Here is an 18547-nt window from a genome sequence, read left to right on the forward strand (position 1 = left end):
TTTAGCTCGGTGGGATCCCTCCCCACGCTCTCCAAATTCTTCACCACAGTACTCCCGACGGCGATTGAACTGATCGTTCAATCATATGGGTCCCCGGCCACCAAGGCATGCCAGGTAACGAAGCCGCCCATGAGGCAGCCCGCGCACTTACTCACCGGGCAACAGGCGTCCCTTCGGGGGGCCTTAACCCAGATCACACCCTCTTCATTCTTTTAAAGACATTACTGAACACTATCGTGCCGAACGCCAGCGGAACCTGGTTCCTATGAAAGGACTGGGTAAAGCTGGCGATCGAACTCTCCTCAGGCCCTTTACAAACACTTTAATCCTTCTCTTGACGGCCGCTGCTCATTCTGTGCGGAGGTGGCCGACGCATTCCACATGGTTTGGGTATACAGGAAAAATCCTTCTCTCCCTTCCATCACCCCTTACCCTACCCGAGAGGACTGGGAGGCAGCCCTGCTCGGCTGACAAGAACTATAGGCCCAACGGGCCCTGGTTCGGCAGAATTGTGCAGCGGTCATGACCAACAGAATCCCGGAATGAGGGACTCCGTCTAGTGCTGAACGGGGGTGAGCTCCACTAGGGGCCTCTCCCAGAGCACCTCTCTGTAAAATACGAAATAAATGCTTTTCACCACCTGCACCATCCTCTCATTGAAACATAATTCACTCCTGAAGGGATTAAAATCTGCCTGGTCATGTAATGTCATCTCTGATGGGGAACAAATTTATATAAAAACAATGCAGAAATGAACGTTCGAACATTATCTATATTTTACAAAATGGGACTTCATTGCGCACCATCTGACTCCTGAACTGTTGTACTGTGAAGAGCAGTTTGTTTGCCAGATGAAACACTAGCAGCCATCACATCCTGCGTGTAAGACCAAGCTCAGTTTGTTTTCACCTGGCACACTATGTTGACATCAGAGTCGGTTGTCCATTCTGAGCGGGAACTGGTCGATCCCATTACTCCCGATCAGATTTTGGGGACGTTTGGCGAGACCTTCCTTTTTTACAGCCCCTTGTTCAGCATATAAGCCAACTTTGTTTGTCTTCATCATGTAGATTTATGTTCCTGATCATGTGTGCCGGCAGGTCAGTAAAATCGTCCTTGTGAATGCGATGCATCACATGATGCTTGAGAATCTAGAGGATGCACATTAAATTTATTGCAACATGAAAGGACAGTTACTTAACTTTGGTTATGAAAATAACACTACATATGATCCGCACAAGGGCCAAAGGAAACGCCACTTTATGAAAATGGATACAAAAATGTTACACTGCCAACAGTGAGACATAGTATCTTGAGCATGAAGTGGCCTCTTAAGATCAGAAAGTGTCCACTAACATGCGCGTCACCTTTCCGGGCTCCAAAACGCAGTCTATAAATGAAAGCATGTCATCGGATTGTACGGCGACTAAAGAAATGACATTTACTGCTGTGTTTCCAGTCTTTATATTGCGAATATGTGCGCTCTATTCATCTAGTTGATCTTTAAAATACATTTCATTCTTGAACATAGAATGAAAACACAATACAATGACATTATCTGGCGCAAAAAAGTCCCCATGACTCAGGAAACGGATTCAAGGTGGCACGCCAGCCATAAAAGATCTAGTTTCACTGCCCCGCATTTGACTGCCCGTGTCCGACTTCCGCTTCCACAAGTTTGGCTCGGATCATCTGCCTAATAACGAAGCTACCGGTTTTGGTTCCTGGTTACGCGTCCTTTAGAGTTTTGTTCCCGACAGTACATGCTGCGTTTCTTTCTTTTTCATTTCCGTGGTTCGCAGCTGTCGAAAATATTATAGGGCACATTTAGACACGTAGACACTATTACTTCAGTCTCAGTACGCACAATTTATTAATGTTTTTCAAATCTTGAATAAAGAAAACAAAGTTTGTCATCGTGAAGTTTGGGTGCTATGCCTGTGCTATGTCAGCAGCACATTCACAGCAGTTATCAATTGGTCGTTGAGCAGCCCTGACTGCTTCCGCCAAACTTTCGATGGCACGTGCCTGGCGCTCGCCTGCGACTACACTCCTGCTGCAATGCTGGCTTCAGTGCTGCTCTATAGCCTGCAGCAGTATAGGTTGGGGTGCAAAAAATATGTAACTGCGAAATGAGTCAAGCACATATCAGATTTGAAATTTCCTGCATTTACAGAGACGTTCTGCCAATGTACAAATGTATCTTTCTAAGCTTGAGAGCATGCATATGTGAAAATATATGGGGATGTCTGAATGTTGCAGAAATTTTAGAAAGTGCTGCTCTTTTTGTTGAAGGAAAATCTTCTTATCAAAAATAATAGCGCCAACGGAGGCATCCCCACACCTTGCGCTCCTAATATGTCTAGATTAGCCTCCAAATTTCACTTCTGTGTTGAATAGTTTTGAAAAATATAATTAATATTATGTACAAGCGGGGACCTGCGATTATTGTCTAGGTATAAAAATGCTGGTTACGCAAGGTGATGTGTTACCAGGCTCATAACAATCTCCACCTTGCTCCTTTAGACGTCGCTGGTGCACTAGTGTGTATCATGCACGACTGTGCCAAGAGATGTGAGAAATCAACAAAGGTGTGCAGAAGGCCAACATAGTACCACTTACAACAGTAACCGTAAAGTCACCAAGCTGCATGAAGACCTCGAATCATGGTTTCGAAAAAGAAACAAATAGTTTAATTAGAGATTGATTTGTAATTAAGCGTGGTATATGCCTGTCAATATCGATCCACAGACCTTCCACTGCCTCAGCCAATGTCTTCTGATTTTTGCCTGTTGTTTCCTGAGTGCTGGCTTTTGGTAGAGCGGATGTGGCAGTCTGACATCTCTTGGCTGCCATGGTTGTAGCACATGACACTACAGTTATAAAGAGCAGTACAATAACCATAAAGAATTTGCACAACACAATATGGTATGTCGCATGCACAGTGGTTACTGGTCACAGTGAGTTTGCAGCACACCAGGACACAGAGCACTGCTGCGTGATTTTTATGCTCACTCACAGAGAACAAGTATTAAGTGGTTAGCTAGCTTGTTCCTGCCGCTGGCAATGAACAAATAATAGTGAGCTGTGGTTGATCAGCTCTAACTCTTAGGAGCCATGGGCACGCCATGGGAATCTTTCATGCAAGCCTGCTTACAAAATTCCAATGGCGTGCCCATGGCTCCTGCAGAACATTGTTAAAATTAGTACACAAGTCGCAGAAAGAAATATACACTTCGCAAGTTGTTTAAGGTGTAATGAACGCCATAATATTATATAATATTTTTTTCTTCATTGCTAGCTGTACTGCGGTGTACAAATTACTTTTTGCGTTCCTACATATGGCATTCTGTACGTGAACGAAAACAGAAGAGTTTATGCTCTCTGTGCATTGTGAATGCACGATGAATTTAAAACATACAAAATTGAGCAGCGGCAAAACATAAGTTGAACTCCACGTGATGGGAAGCAATCATTTTGAGGGAGAGACAACACTGATAACGATGACGAGAATGACTGCTAAGAGCCAGTCGTTAATTTTCTTGCTGTCCTCACCATGCTGTCAAGCATCTGCCATCAGACCTCTGCCATCACATCGCCCTCGCCAAGCCATTTTCGTTACGCCAGTCATCACATATTGGCGAAAGTCTGCTGCCGTGGAGTGATCGAATGTAGTGCAATTCTGGGCCAACCCATGGCAGAAGTGAGGTCTTCACCGCAAGGAATGCCATTCAAAAGGATAGAGGCCGAATCGACACGTCCAAATCGGAGATGCTTGCAGAGAAGCTCGCGTGTGCACGATGAGGCCACATGCCACACTGCTGGTGCCACAGTCAAAACCATGAATTTCAACCTCGAATATGCAGCAGTGGTGCCAGCCTTTGATGGGAAGCAGCTTTTCAAGAGGCGCGTTGACGTGCAATTCTACGCACTTTGTCTTGGGGCAAAAAGCTTTGAATTTCTCGTGCAGAACTAGTCTACGCTGACTATCCATACCGCTGGAATTCTTTTATCTGGCTGCTTCACGAAAATGACTAGATACCCGGCAAATAATCACTGCACACTCGGTAAAAACCCTTTGCATTAAAATTACTGCATAAACCATTCTGCACTCACTAGTATGGGGTCCCCCCACAGCGGTGAAGGACCAGATCGCACGATACATTTATAGCTGATTAAGGAAAGCACCTTCCCCCGAAGGCCGGACAGCTTTGCACCACCTGTTCCACTGCAAATGAAAATAAAACTTGTCCGAGTGCACGTCATGCAAAAACAATTCATCAGCTGAAAAGCTACTCGCGCCAAATTATCATCACTCGCACCACCACCACACCTACTATTACTAGCACTATTATTACCACTACTGGGTACCTGCCTACCTATTTATTTCAATATAGTAGAACAAGAATTGCTAAAAGCAACAGTGATAGTGCTGCCTCGCGACTGTATGCTGGTCCACAGTTAATGAGTATAATTAATAAAGAACTCCACTGCGCACGTAGTGCAGAGCGGCAAATATTTATCTTTTAAAACAATAATAGCAGTGTAACCCTGCATGGCAGTGCCTGCCACGACGCTTGCGCCTTTCTCAATTTATACTATGAATTACTACCAATATCATCGTCAGCATGCTGCGTCCTTTACTGCAGGGCCTAATTCATTGAGTTCCGCAACTTCTTGCCACAAGTGGTCTGTTTCATAACTCATGAAATACCCCGACAAGTGGCTACTCAGCCAAGCTATACCAGGGCGCTGCTCCAAGAAAGCAACTAACTGTTCTTATTGGCGGGCAGAAACCTGCCGTCCCAACCTAGCCTTTTTCGCCGAGGGTAGAGTGGGGCTGAATTTGCTTTCCGCAATGTTGCTACTCGGCTGTGGCAATTACCCACGGTGGTGGCGTGACTTTCATTCGAAGCACAGACTAATGCAAGGAATTGAACGTAGTACAAGATGCCTACTAAAATTTAAAGCTCGAATAGACATATGACTATTAACGTTGTCCGTACTAGTACGTTCATACCGTTATTAGGAAAAGTGACCTAGCGCGTTCAATATTATAATGAATATATAAAAAACACAAATAAACTTAGTCAAATGTTTACGGGAATCCCTCAAGATGGAGTAGAAAGCTGTACAGCTTTCCTTTGTAGCCGTGTGGCTGCGCTCAGGTGGACGTCAATGAGTAATTACTCCCTTATTACAAATAAACTTATCATTAGTTTTCTGATGCCTTCATTATGTTGCTTAGTGATAGCCATCTTCAGAGCCACTTACTTGTTGCACCGCAGCCGTACAGGCTCTCTTCATTGTGCACTCGGTATGTAAACTCTCCGATGCTCGCACTCCCGCACAGTGGAATTTTGTACACTCAGAGCTGTCACAGGAAGAAGTACCGAAGTTCAAAAAGTATGTTCTTCTTTACTGCAGCTTCATTTGCGCGCGCTGCGCGATGCGATCTGTAAGCATAATCACCAGAAACCATTGCGGTCTTGAATGGTGCACGCGATCAGCGCTCTCCTAGGAATTTAGGGGTCCGAGAAATAGTGGAGACCTTTGGGGTTGATATTTAAATCGCGCACTCCCAGTTTGTTGGTGCCATTGGTCACACCGTTTACACTACCTTGCCGCCATGACAATCAGCTGATGCTAAGGTGCCTCGGTGCCAGCGCCTCCGTGTGTACATATTCATATCTTATATCTTATTCATATCTGTACATATTCATATCTTATATACATGGCGTTTCCGGCAACTGAGGCAAAGGCAATAAAATAAAAGGGAAAACAACAGCTGGGTGAAACCTACATGTTATTTGCTGTCGAGTGGCGCTCCCAATAGTAGCTTTTATATTCCGCTTAAATGGTTATTAACGATGGTGTACTGTACAATATTTTTTTATTTATGATTCACTTTAGGGCCAAGTGCGCACCGTTTGGCCGAAGAAGGGGTACAGAGATTAATAATCGATTTTTTTAATTTTTGCCAATGCAGCGCCTGCACGGTTATTTTTCCGCCATTGAAAGAAGCGGTTAAAGTATGAAAAAAAAACACATGCAACATTAAAAAAAGCCACGCGACTGCGAATTGAAGTTCGTGAGCCCACGCCTCGTGTAGGGCCGCGTCAGCTTTTTTTTATCACTTTAGCTTGGGGTCGCTGTATGCCTCTGGTCTACGTGGAGTTATTCGAGTTTCCCGCCCAGGCGTCCCCAGCAAACATACACAAAAGTGCTGAAGTCACTGTCGGCTTAACAGCGTCGCTACGACGGCCCAAGACTTGTTTTGTTGGCGGGGGGCATCCGCCGGGGCGTTGAGAAAGCATGCGTGGTGCGTACAAAGGATAGTAGTAGTCGGCAGGCGGCGCCACTTGATCAGTCTGGCGAACCCACGCCTGCGGATCCGCATGCAACTTCCGCGGGAACATGCGGACGTGGACGTGTTTTCAGCGGACCTTTCGTTTGCAGGCATTCATGCCTGCACCGAAGCGTCACGGGGTTCGTTTCCTGCCTTGCGTGTCGGCATCCTGCACTTCCGAGATCAGCCAAGAAATTACTCGCCTTGTCAATGAGCGAAAACGACACGTCATCCTTCTAGAAGCGGCACGCAGGCTCGGTGGACACATGCCCGACGCGAGGATGCACGTACAAAGGGGAAAGGGAGAGAGCATAACAAGAAGAGGGCAAGGACTCCCGCGTAGAGAAGGTGTCATGAATTCTTTTCTTGTTGTTTTTCTTTTTAGCCACGCCCTGGGTTCGATGTTGCGCCCAACCTTCAGAGGCTGTGGCTACTTCGTGTTAAAACTTCACTGGTTATTGAAGTTTAGGACGGACCTCGGAACATGACCGCCCTAACTTCTTTTTTGGGGAACCCTTGAAATGGGGCGCAGAAGGATTACACATCAGTCTAGGTAGAGGCTGCGTGCGTAGCACGTAACTTTCATAGCACCTAAACGGGTACAACAAATGTGCTTAGTAGATAAGTAAGGTACTGTAGAGTGGTTTCTCTTTGCGAGATTGTTTCTAACTTGAGTTCTGTTATTGAATTTGTCTATGTGACTTCGTTTCTGTAGCTTGCAGTGGTCACTCTGGTAAATTCTGTAAATATATTTCTCTATCTGATCATGTCGACCATCGATCATCTCCTCCATCACCGCACAATCGCCACGTTTGGAGAGGTCTGAAACCACCTCAAAAAAGCGAACGAGCCATCTTTAAATTTACTAGGTAGTTGCAACCTACAGGAGGGTTTGGCCTTTCGGTTTCTGCCGTCAATTTCGCTGCTATAACCTCTTTTAAAGGTTAAATAAGGCCCGCAAAGCAGGCACATACTTGAGACCTGGCAGATATACTCACAATCACCCATAACAGTCAAGAGTCAGCCCTTGCTGTCACCAGCCACATGCGATGCTGGACACGATGCTGAAGGAACTTCAAAAGAAGGCACGAAGCCTGGATTCTACATGACTTTTTTTCCGCGCGGGTAGACCATGTCATGAAGGGAACTGTGGGAGGCTACTGTCTTCCTAAGGGAAGCGTGTTGAGGAGTCTTGTCTATGAAGCTACAAACGCAAGCATGGATGGGTCGGGACCTCTCCGCATTCGCACGGACACAAATTTGGAATGATTTCGTTGCGAAGCTTAGCTACGTATTACAAGCGTTGCAATGTGGCATCGCTCGCCCTATATATATGAAGGCGATGCTTTGATACTGTTGGCATTCAACAAAGAAATGAAATTATCACCGTGTATCAAAGATTTTGAGTTCTGTTTCCTACCACACAAGCGTTTCACCTTTGTCCATAAATATAGAAATCCGCAAGAAAACAAATTGGCAATAAACTTTAAGCACTCGTGTTGCTGAGTGCTCTGTTGCCCTTACCTTGGTTTGTGGTTTCCAGAAGTTTTGCATGCTATTTTACTGCACGCAATCAAAATTATAATTCCACAACAGTATAATACAGCAGTCGATTTCAGTGGGGACGGATTTATTCATGTTGCTCTTACAACATGCCCTACAGTGGGCAACTGTCAATAGGTAAAAGTGGCGAAGTCCAAGCGTTCGCCTGGTCGCGGCTCAACCTATTTCCCCACATGGAGCGCCTATCTTCAGGCTTTTGCTCCCCACCCACAAAGCCGCTCCTCTCAACGCTTTTTCTTGGGCCCGTGCCTCCGGATAGGAGCTAGGCCCCTGCGCGCTAAGCTGCCTCTTGGGCGCGCATCGGCATCCTCGTCCAAGACGTCGCCGACCTTCAAGAATGAGCGAATGTGCTGCAACACGTAATAGTCCAGTCTGTCGAGCTGATGCTTTTCGGCGGCGCCCTCTTCTCCGCTTTGGGTCAGGTTGCACACCAAATCTGCTTTCACGATGCCGGCCAGCTGCCAGAACTGGGCCCAAGAAACAAACGAGCAGTGATATCAGTCGGAAGTTTCGGCAGCGAGGCGCGTAAGGCAGCCGTGAGTGCAGAGAAAGAGCGCTGCCAATCAGGCGAGTTGATAGACAGGTATTGCCGAATTCCGAGCTGATATACAGAATTTTACACTAAATAATGGAAAAGAGCTCCGACTCCTGGCTGAAATATCACTCTACATTTTATCGTACAGGTGAGGCGAGAAGTAAACGGAGCGCTCCGCACAATAAAAAAAGAACTAAATTTATTGTGTTCATTAAGTTTAGAAAAACGTCTCAACGCTTCCTCCGCTCATCACAGCGCGAAAGACAGCGCGCTGTCTCGGTGGTGATAAAAAAGGAGATAAGAGCAGTTTCCAGTACAAGATCAGTGTGTTTCAGGAAAGACAGGCACGCCGCTTGCATCGGTGCTGCCTCTCCTCGTCGTAGTAGAGAGGCGAAAATCAATGGTAAGGATAGTAAACGAACGCGAATATGCAGCGGTGCGTCGACTGTTTTGAGCACATTTGGTTGCTATCGAGACGAAATCCGCCTTTATCACAAGATATGCGCCTTCTCGAGAGTGGGCGAAAACTCAACACCATGCACATGCCGCGTACTGAGCGGGATAGAATCGGGAGCATAAAAGCTGCGACGCGCAGAGAAGCGTCTCTAATCGGGAGAAGAAAGGCGGCGGGGGAGCGCTCGTCCCAAGCAAAATCGATTCAGAATAAAAATAGATAAATAAAACAGGGGACGGTTTTATCCATCGCATGCGCAGCAGGAGGCAGAAGTTTTCAACCAGTGGAGCTGGAGGAGGAGAGGCGCGCATTAGCAGAGCGGCCGTATGAAAAAGGTGGATTCAGTCCCAGAGGCAACAAAAGTTCGAAATACGCTGGCTGCTTTGCGACGTAAACATGCCCAGAGCTATCTCAGACGAAGGGGCCGAAAGTAGCGCCGCCCACGCGGGCTCTGCCGTATCAAGGCAGCGGTGTGCGCATTCCGAGGGTGACCATCCGATGATATGTTTATGGTTTATGGGTGTTTAACGCCCCAAAGTGACTCAGGCTATAAGGGACGCAGTAGTGAAGGGCTCCGAAAATTGCGACCACATGGGGTTCTTTAAAGTGCACTTAAATCGCAGAGAACACGGGCCTCTAGAATTTCGTCTCAATCAAAATTCGACCGCCGCAGCCGAGATCGAACCCGCGTCTTTCGGGTCAGCAGCCAAGCGCCGTAATCACTGTGCCACGGCGGCGGCGTCCATTTGATGATAATCATCATTAGCGCGACAGTGACACCGGCCGTATACAAGGTAAGAAGTCCAATGGCAGGGTCGGGCCAGTTAGGGGCGTGCACATGCGCATAGCGCTTTTCAGCTTTCGACTGGTTCGGCTAGGCGGAGCTGACACGAAGTTTTTTCTTGTGCAGTGCGCTCCGTTTACTTCTGTCCGCCCCTCTAGGTATACATTTTCAAATTACCCGTCCTGGGCGAAGCCACATTTCGATTGGGCAGCAGCGTTTCATTTTCCGGTTGTCATAGAGTATCTTAATGCGCATGCACGGCGCAGTCCAAAACGCGCAAGGGCCCAGTAAAGCTGTAAATACAATATCTCAGTAGTGAAACACAAAACAGCCAACAACACCCAATCTATATCTAATCAGCGCGTAGCGCATCATGGGCACGCCCACCAGTGAGATAGAAAACACTAATGGACGAGGCGGCCAAGTGAAAACCAGGTAAACCACAATTCCTTCAGAGCCGGCGTAACCTATGTGCTTTTCTTGGACAAGCCTTTTTCTTTCAATATGTTGACAATCTTTCCTCTATGACTACGTAGAAGGAACGGCGCCAAAATATTTATACTTACAAGCGAGTAAACATAGCTAACAGACAGTACGGAAGATAAGAATACAAGCAAAGCGCATGTGTTTGTGTTCTTCTCTTCCGTCCTGTCTGTTAGCGCTCTTCAGCCCTTTCGATCAACACACACCAACCAGCCCGACTAAGCCTTCTTAGATATTTGTAACTGGAAGGTGGGGAGTGAACCTTCGTGTGGTTTGGTCCCCATCAAGGTCAATGAGAGCTCCAACGCGATGCACGAAATAAGACGTTCGGGTCACTTGTTTTCGAGCAAAGACACCTGTTCTGATACCGAAATGAGGAAGCGCCAGCAGATTTCTGGGCTGGGCTCCGCGACCCCTCCCCTCCCCTTGAGATCCGTCATTGCTGCCTGGCTGTGTTCGCCCACAATATCTGTTTTATCGACATGTCTGCCCACAATGTCTGCGGCCCAAGGTGCTGCGCTATTAGCCCCAAATGCTACTGCTACTTACCGCTGCTGGGTAGCCTTGTGCGTGCGCTGCACGATAAGCATGACTGCGGTAGTCTCTTTTCAGTATAAATTAAACCTTTCAAAATAATTAAAGGATCTAAAAGTTTCGGTTGCGAAACTTTTGTCGCACCATAAAAAAATTTCTGTGCACCTCTGCTTTCTTACGTGGCCAAATGCCATTTCAGTCCTGATTTCACATCTTGTAGTTCCCATTTTTGACGAAAGCAATCTCGGAACGCTAACTAAAATGCCCACAACATTTCCTGTAGGTGAGAAATTGAAGTCCTAACCAAAGGCCATATCTACATTTTTCAGGCTAGGTGAAAAGCAACACACCATTGGCAGTAAAAGATCATGAGGCTGCGAGAGTGAAAAAAAAAGTTACTGCGTCGCAGTGGCGTAAACTAGCCGCCTGATATGGTATGGTAGATGAAACTTAACATACCAAAGGTCCATTGGTTATGAGGAAAGCTGTAGTGGAGGGCTTCGAATAATTTCAACCATCTGGAGTGCTTTGAAGTCGCCTTAGATGTCTAAGCAGCGAGGGAGCGTGGATGCATTATCTTCTGGTAACAATATGAGGCGTCTCAGCCGCGAGGCAGAATCGGAATAATTTTTTCTAGAAGAACGCGCATCCCGTAAATGTTTGCTGGCGAGAGTACGTGCGGGACAACTGGTGGCTTTTTACGCTGCTTTGATATCTTGCTCTCCGGTGCGGTGCTGACGATTAGATTTTCGGTAGGGCAGCGTGCTGTTTCTAGGGTAAGCGCCTCGTTCGGTAAGATACCATCGATCACTTCGCAGCAACGTTCCCACAGTGCAATTTGAGAGCACGGGATCAGGACACTGTGCATGATGCGGCTGCAATTGCGAGACTCATTATCCAGCAACAGTTTAACAGGCATGGAGAACTAGAACCACATGAAATCTGAATAGCTAAAACGCAGTATTAATACCTAAAAGCAACTAACCAGCTCGTCATTGTAAGGTGTTAAAAAGATGCATTTGAAGCAATGCCCGCTATCTTGTAATGCGTTACTGGTATCAAATGGGGCATATTAAAGTTGTTAAAGTCCAACGTATTCTTAACGGAGACCACGGTGTCTTCCACACGGCCGATTACTTTTTCAGTTCAAAGGTTCCTTTGTTGGCACAATGCTCCGTCTTTCGCATCGCACTGCGCGGCACCCTAGCCCAAACGGATACTTTACAGTATGAAGATGACTGCTTACTACACGTTGTAACCTATTAAGCACACTCGAAAACGGACGGGATAGCTCGTAACAGTCAAAAGCGATGCCTGTGGCTGAAGGAAAGCTGCACAATGAAGGAGCAGGATACCGACCACACCGATTGAACCGAACGTGGTCTTTTTTCGAAGCTTCCGCATGTAGGAAAACCGCCACGCACTTACCTCGTCACGGAGCCGCCTGGCGCCCTCTCGAATGCCCAGCGCGGCGTCTACCTCACTCAGGGACCCCATGCGCTGAACAGCCGCGGGGAGCTGCGGATGCCACGAGACCCGTTCGAAGGCCACCGCAGCACGCTTCAACGAGGAGCCCAGGACGAAAGCAGCCGCGCACTGGACGAGTCCATAGTTGCGGCGTATCTGCGAGGTAAAAAGGCTATAGTACGCAGTACTGGCTCGCCTGGACACTAGGGCAAAGTATGAAGCATGCAAAAAGACGCAGAACGGTCACTACGTCAGCTACTTAATGGATATGAGGGGTGTAAAGGGCTCCCCATCGGCGCAGCATGGCGTAAATGCCAATTCCGGTGCTGTAGAGTTCCTGTAGCTTTGTGTTGTGTTAAATTTTAGGGCACATAACGAGCTAAGGCTACCATGCAGCAAACAAACTAGTGGTTAAACCTATGACCTTTTGGCGCTTTTCGGGCATTTCTTAATTTTTTCTTGTCTCAACGACTTCCCCGTCCTCTGCATAGACTCTTGGTCCAGGAGAGAACTGCTTTGGCATTTACTGACAGTTACTGTTGTAGGCTTCTAGAAGCCTCCAAGAAGCATGGCAGGAAAATTGAGCTCCTTCCCGAGAGAGTCGACGACGGCGAGAGAAATCACGACAGGCTATAAATTAGAAAATCGCCCCAGGAGATAAAGGGTATACTTAAATACAGCACACGGCAAAGTATGAAAATTCTTGGCCTGAATGTTAGAGACAGAGAAAGTATGCTGCATTTTGTAAACTACCCGTAGATAATGCTTGATTTGCTCTCCACTGCAGCAAGCAACGTTGAAAGGTTAGATCGCGTTCCTATCGATGCGGACAATAGGCCTGTAGTTCTGATCCGTTTTACCAAAAGATTCACAAAGACAGATTGGTTTGAATGTGAAGACAGTGCGATAAGTGCGTTCGGTTTTTCAATAACCTGACAGCTTTCAAGAAAAACTTACGGTAGGTTTCGAAAAAAAGAGCTCAATAAATAAAGCACGACTTGATCTGGTGAGGAAAGGGAATGTTTTTGCTCGGAAGCAACCAAGAGTATGAGCAGTCAGCATTGCTTTTTAGGAGGATATTGATAAGATCGTTTAGGTGCATGAAGCTGCGGGGCTGTAGAATACACTATGTTATTAATGGCATACTTCCTATTCATTTAACGGCACGTTAAATATAGTGAAGCGAATTCACAAAATACCTTGCTTCTTTTAATCTGCTCTCTAAGAGCTTAAAAAGACATAGAAAGTAGGAGCGAATTACATAAATGAAATTTTAGTTTAAGCCTTATTGCTTTTGCAAAAACGTATTGTGCTTAATATTCACAGTGCATTACTGTATATTAGATAAAAAAAGATTTAAGTGCTTACAGACGGAAAACGTAGCAGTATCGGGTCTTTATAGGTAAAGAACGAACTGGCTTTTGATATTTTATTCAATTATTCTCTTGTTTATGAAGTCTTTCACACAGTAAGCGTCGTTTGTGTTATCATTGTCATAATTCATTCAGTTTACTTTTACAGGACAGTCTGGAGACTTTTCAGGGCTTAAAGATGCTCTAAGCAGCTTGGCGTGGCCTCTGAAGCATTCATTTGACTTTTCGGAATCGCAAAAGCACTGGACACACAACTTAGAGGTCATTAAATCACACATTCAGAGCACACCTTAGGCTACCTTAGAATCGATGGAAATGAAGTCAATAATCAGCGTTTGAATGTACGCAACGCATTGAACGAGAAAGATAATGAGCATCACATAACAGAAAAGAACAAAGTGACTTTGACAACACAATTCGTAATGAATGGTACTTAAGTTTTAAAAGCTAGTCTCAATAAAACTTGTTTGAAGACGCCTACTAAAGAACCATGCACTTCTCAAATCAATATTAAAGACACTATGGTGCTCGGCTGCTGACCCGAAAGTCACGGGTTCGATCCTGGCCGCGGCGGTCGCATTTCGATGGAGGCGAAATACTAGAGCCCCATGTACTGTGCGCTGTCAGTGCACGTTAAAGAACCCCAGGTGGTCGAAACTTCCGGAGCAGTTCACTACGCGCCCCTCATAGCCTGAGTTGCTTCGGGACATTAAACCTCATAAACCAACGCCAAAACCAATATTTAAGACACTTAAACAACAGGAAAGCCTAACACACAGATACAATATGTTAAGCTGTACAAAAACATGTCACAATCGTTTAACTGTTCTAGCTGTTTCTTGAGAACAGTTACTGCAATGAGTGCGATTTGTAATTGGTGCGGAGATGATGCACAAAACAATGGATCTGTGCTGCGTGGACGTGCATCATTGATAAAAGGAGATATTTTTGATTTGAAGGAGACACCTTTTGATTCGAAGGAGACACTACTTGACAAACGTGTGTCCCATCTCAGAATACGGTTGTGCGACTTGGGACCCTGCAACAAATACACTAATCAGCGAACTTGAACGAATTCAAAAACTAGCAGCAAGGTTTGCGTCCGCAAACTATGATTTCACTAAAAGCTCCTCTCAGATGTGCCAAAATTTGGGCTGGCCTCTCTTGCAAGACAGGCGCAAATACCTTAAACTTAAGCTATTTTATAATATTTTCATAGGCGCAAATGGTTTGTCTAAAGATTCATACACGAAAGCTCCAAGCTATATATCCCCCCGCTTAGATCATTCCCTAAAGGTTCAAGAATACCAGTGCTGTAAAAATGTCTTAAAAAACTCATTTTTTTTTACACAACAGTGCATGATTGGAATCAACTGCCAGAAGAAATTGTCTTAGCCCCGCAATCTTTTTTTGAAAATGATCTGTTGCGACTTTTGTTGAATTAACCTTTTTTTTACGTCTTCCTTGCTTTCATGATTCTTTTGTTATCTGTGTGCTCACTATTGTAATGCGTTGTATTTTATTGTTTGTTTGTTTCTTTTTACACAGTGTCATCTGCATGACGATGTATGCTTTGTAACTGTATCCCCCCTTCAAAAATGCCCTGAACGGGCGCTGGAGGCACCTGAATAAATAATTAAATAAATACGTAATAAGGTCTTTAAAATTTCAACAAAAATATTGAATATGATACTTGCACAGCTTAGGTTTATTGGTTTATTCGGGTTTAACGTCCCAAAGCATCTCAGGCTATGAGGTACGCCGTAGGGAAGGGCTCCGGATATTTCGGCCACCTTGGGTTCTTAAACGTGCAATGACATCGCACAGTACACGGGCCTCTAGAATTTCGCCTTCATCGAAATTCGGCCACCACGGCCGGGATGGAACCTGCGCCTTTCGGGTTAGCAGCAGAGCGCCGTAGCCACTAAGCCACCGCGGTGGGGCACTTGCACAGATGTTCCATCTACGCACGAAATTTGTAAGTTACTTAAAAGAACAGCGTGTTGGGCTAATTGGTAATTGTTCATCTGTGGTTACAGGCTCAAAACACGCCATCATAAGGAAGGTCGACGGGAGGCACTCCGTCCCGTCTACCTTCCATGTGTCTATGAAAGTTTCGCCCCTTTAACCAAAGATGATTAGTAAGTTACCCATGTTTAGTATACTATCTCGAATAGAACGATCCTTAGTACGCCGCCCGCCCGCGTGCTGGCTAGGCAGCGCTAGGCTTTGCTAGGCCTAATCTACTTCGCAACAAAGCCACAGGAGACGTTTCTTTGAAGCTAGCCACTGCCTATCATAACATGTCTAATCCTTTTACTACTAGACCGTAAAGAGAATAGTTTCATATAAATTAAAGGTGGACTGAAGAGGAATCTGAACTCTTCTTTTTGCCGCTGTAAATCAATCAATCAATCAATCAATCAATCAATCAAACATTCAATCAATCAAACATTCAATCAATCAATCAATCAATCAATCAATCAATCAATCAATCAATCTGTTTTATTTTCATGAAAATAAAATATACATGGCGAAAAAGGAGGTAGGAGAATTCCCGCAAACGGTGGGAGGAGTCGACCAACGCATGGGGTGCGTTTTAGGCAGTCGCGCGGCTAATTTGCTTTCGCTTTTATTGTGTTTCTTTTAGGTTTCCTAAATAAATAGGTCTAGTCAGAGACTACATAGCTGCAAATTAGGCCCGCGCGGAAATAAAAATACATGTGGACTCTTTGCTTTCGCCGATCACTACGTATCACAACGCCGATGGCAGAGCGGCAAGCCGCCATGGGAATGGGTGAAAGATTTGGTTTTAGTTTTGGTTTTATGGGGTTTAACGTCCCAAAGCGACTCAGGCTATGAGAGACGCCGCAGTGAAGGGCTCCGGAAATTTCCACCACCTGGGGTTGTTTAACCTGCACAGACATCGCACAGTACACGGGTCTCTAGAATTTCTCCTCCAAAGAAATTCAACCGCCGCCAAATTCAACCAAATTCAACTTGAACACTATCAAGTCTAGCTTGTACAAGAGACACTTTCCAATTATATGGACGAAAAAAACGCGCTGAAGCCTGAAAAACTTTCTGTACAAAAGGTGTTCGGCCAACCACGTGAAACGAACGCTAGAATAGCGCTTTTAAATATATGCGCACAAAACGCACGACGTAAGTGCATATTGTCGATGGTCGCCATATGCTACTTTTGAATTTCAGATATCACAGCATTTTTTTTTCATTTTTCTTTTGTTGTGTAGGAAATGTTTGTTTCCTTTGTGATGTATTTTTTTACCCAATGTTTTAACGGCCCTTTGACAGTGAACAGGGCTGAGAGTGTAAATAAACTAACAGATGGCTCTGTATTTTACGGCTGACGTGGTGTGGATAAGGTGAGTGGCAAGTTTTGTTCGCGGGTTTTGCAAGCATGAAGAGATTAAATTGCCTAATGTTCTAGATTTAAATACTTCACGACCAATGGTTACAGGAATGATTAGATTCGTAATGTGAACATATGAGGTCCCTGAAGAAATTGGATAATTACTTATCGAGAAAGGCTCGGATTTTTCAGTCCGATCTGCGCATGTTCATTACAAAATCTAAAACTGAAACGTTTGCCTCATTGAATCGTAATCCGTACCTCCAGAGAATAAGTGTCACTGGAACAGGTGCTCACCCGGTGATAACGAAGTTGCCGGCTTTCTTTACAAATGTGCCGTCAGTAGAATCACTACGTGTATCTAGTGGAAAGCTCCTCACGGAAGTATCCACAAAAAGGTGGCGCGTGTGACCGTAGTCTTACGGTCCGAACGATTACAGCTTAATCTCAGTATTAACTTTTTTTTTTATAGAAGCTATCGCGTACTCTTTAGGCGGCTGTAAAGCTGCCTAAATACTAAAAATTTAATTTTTAACCAACAGTATGGTTTTCTGTCTGACAAATTAACTAAAACCGGACTGTTGGGCATTAAAAATTGTCAAATAACAATAATGAAAATGAGCTTCTTACAGTGCAATCTTCCTTCATTTTTAGAAAGCCCTTTAGTTCATTGAAAATTCAATATTACCAAAGCATTTCGAGGCATATAGGCTTCCTAGAATGGCAAATGTGCTAGAGGAGAGGTATTGAACCGCACAGAGACAGTAAACACAGGTGCATAATAAAAAATATAATTGATATATGGTGAGCTTTTGCGTCCCTCAGGGTTCCATTTTGGGACCTCTTAAGCTCACTGTACGCATTATTTGAATTGTCGAAGCTGGACTAGCTGCTAGTATTGGGTGTCTCATACGAGTGTCATTGTTGCGGGCTCTAATCGTCGAATACTTCAATAGCAGTCAAACGTTCACCTTAAATTAATTTGGTGTTTGCCTGATGGTTTATTGTTTCAATAAAAACAAATCTGAAACAAATTTTAAGGAATCCAGGCTCATCGTTCTTCACGCAAGAATAAATTTACTGCATCACATCAGGTTCCCATAATATAACCTAAAAAACTGAAGAACTGCATAGCTGCCTGCTTCTTGAGGTATATTACCACGGTTATCTCGGGTGGACAGATATAGAATAAAAAATTGCGAGATCTCTTTGCGGGATATCGTGGAACCGCAGCCGTGGTCTTTTGGTAGAGCGCCCGCCTCTGCTTCTGGAGGTGGTGGGTTCGACTCCCGCCGACGGCCGGGTACCCACCGGTTTTCTCAAAATGGGTACAACCTATGCCCCGGCCTGGTGCTCGGCTTCAAAGGGTGCATGGCTTGGGAAAGGAGCCCGCGCCTTTAAATCCCAACACTGTGAGCCTGGAGATCCTGGATAAGATTAAAGAACTGCGCTTTTGTTCATTTGAACTTTGTATTGTGCAATCACGTATGGGGCGCCTCCAAGAAAACTGATTCGTAAATTTTTCACCGTTCAGAAAAAGAGCCCAGCGTGCGTTGTGTACGAATTAATGCGTTGTTTAACTTGCGCTTGTCGATTCACATTTTCTCTAATCTCATGCAGAATCTCATTTTT

At 45.2% G+C, this 18547-nt stretch overlaps 1 protein-coding gene across 1 annotated transcript in view; it reads right to left on the reverse strand.

The window, feature by feature from the left end:
• Positions 1-8136: 8136 nt before the first annotated feature.
• The window catches only part of LOC149369703 (uncharacterized), a 45242-nt gene continuing 34831 nt past the window's right edge, over positions 8137-18547 (reverse strand). The window contains exons 7-8 of the mRNA XM_089576153.1: positions 12131-12325; positions 8137-8379 (exon numbers count right to left, since the gene is read on the reverse strand). Of these exons, the coding sequence (XP_089432279.1) occupies positions 8137-8379; positions 12131-12325 (438 nt within the window). The remainder of the gene's footprint in view (positions 8380-12130; positions 12326-18547) is intronic.

Source organism: Amblyomma mixtum, chromosome 1 (assembly GCF_055824585.1).
Source record: "Amblyomma mixtum isolate Tamu chromosome 1, ASM5582458v1, whole genome shotgun sequence".
Taxonomy (NCBI): domain Eukaryota; kingdom Metazoa; phylum Arthropoda; class Arachnida; order Ixodida; family Ixodidae; genus Amblyomma; species Amblyomma mixtum.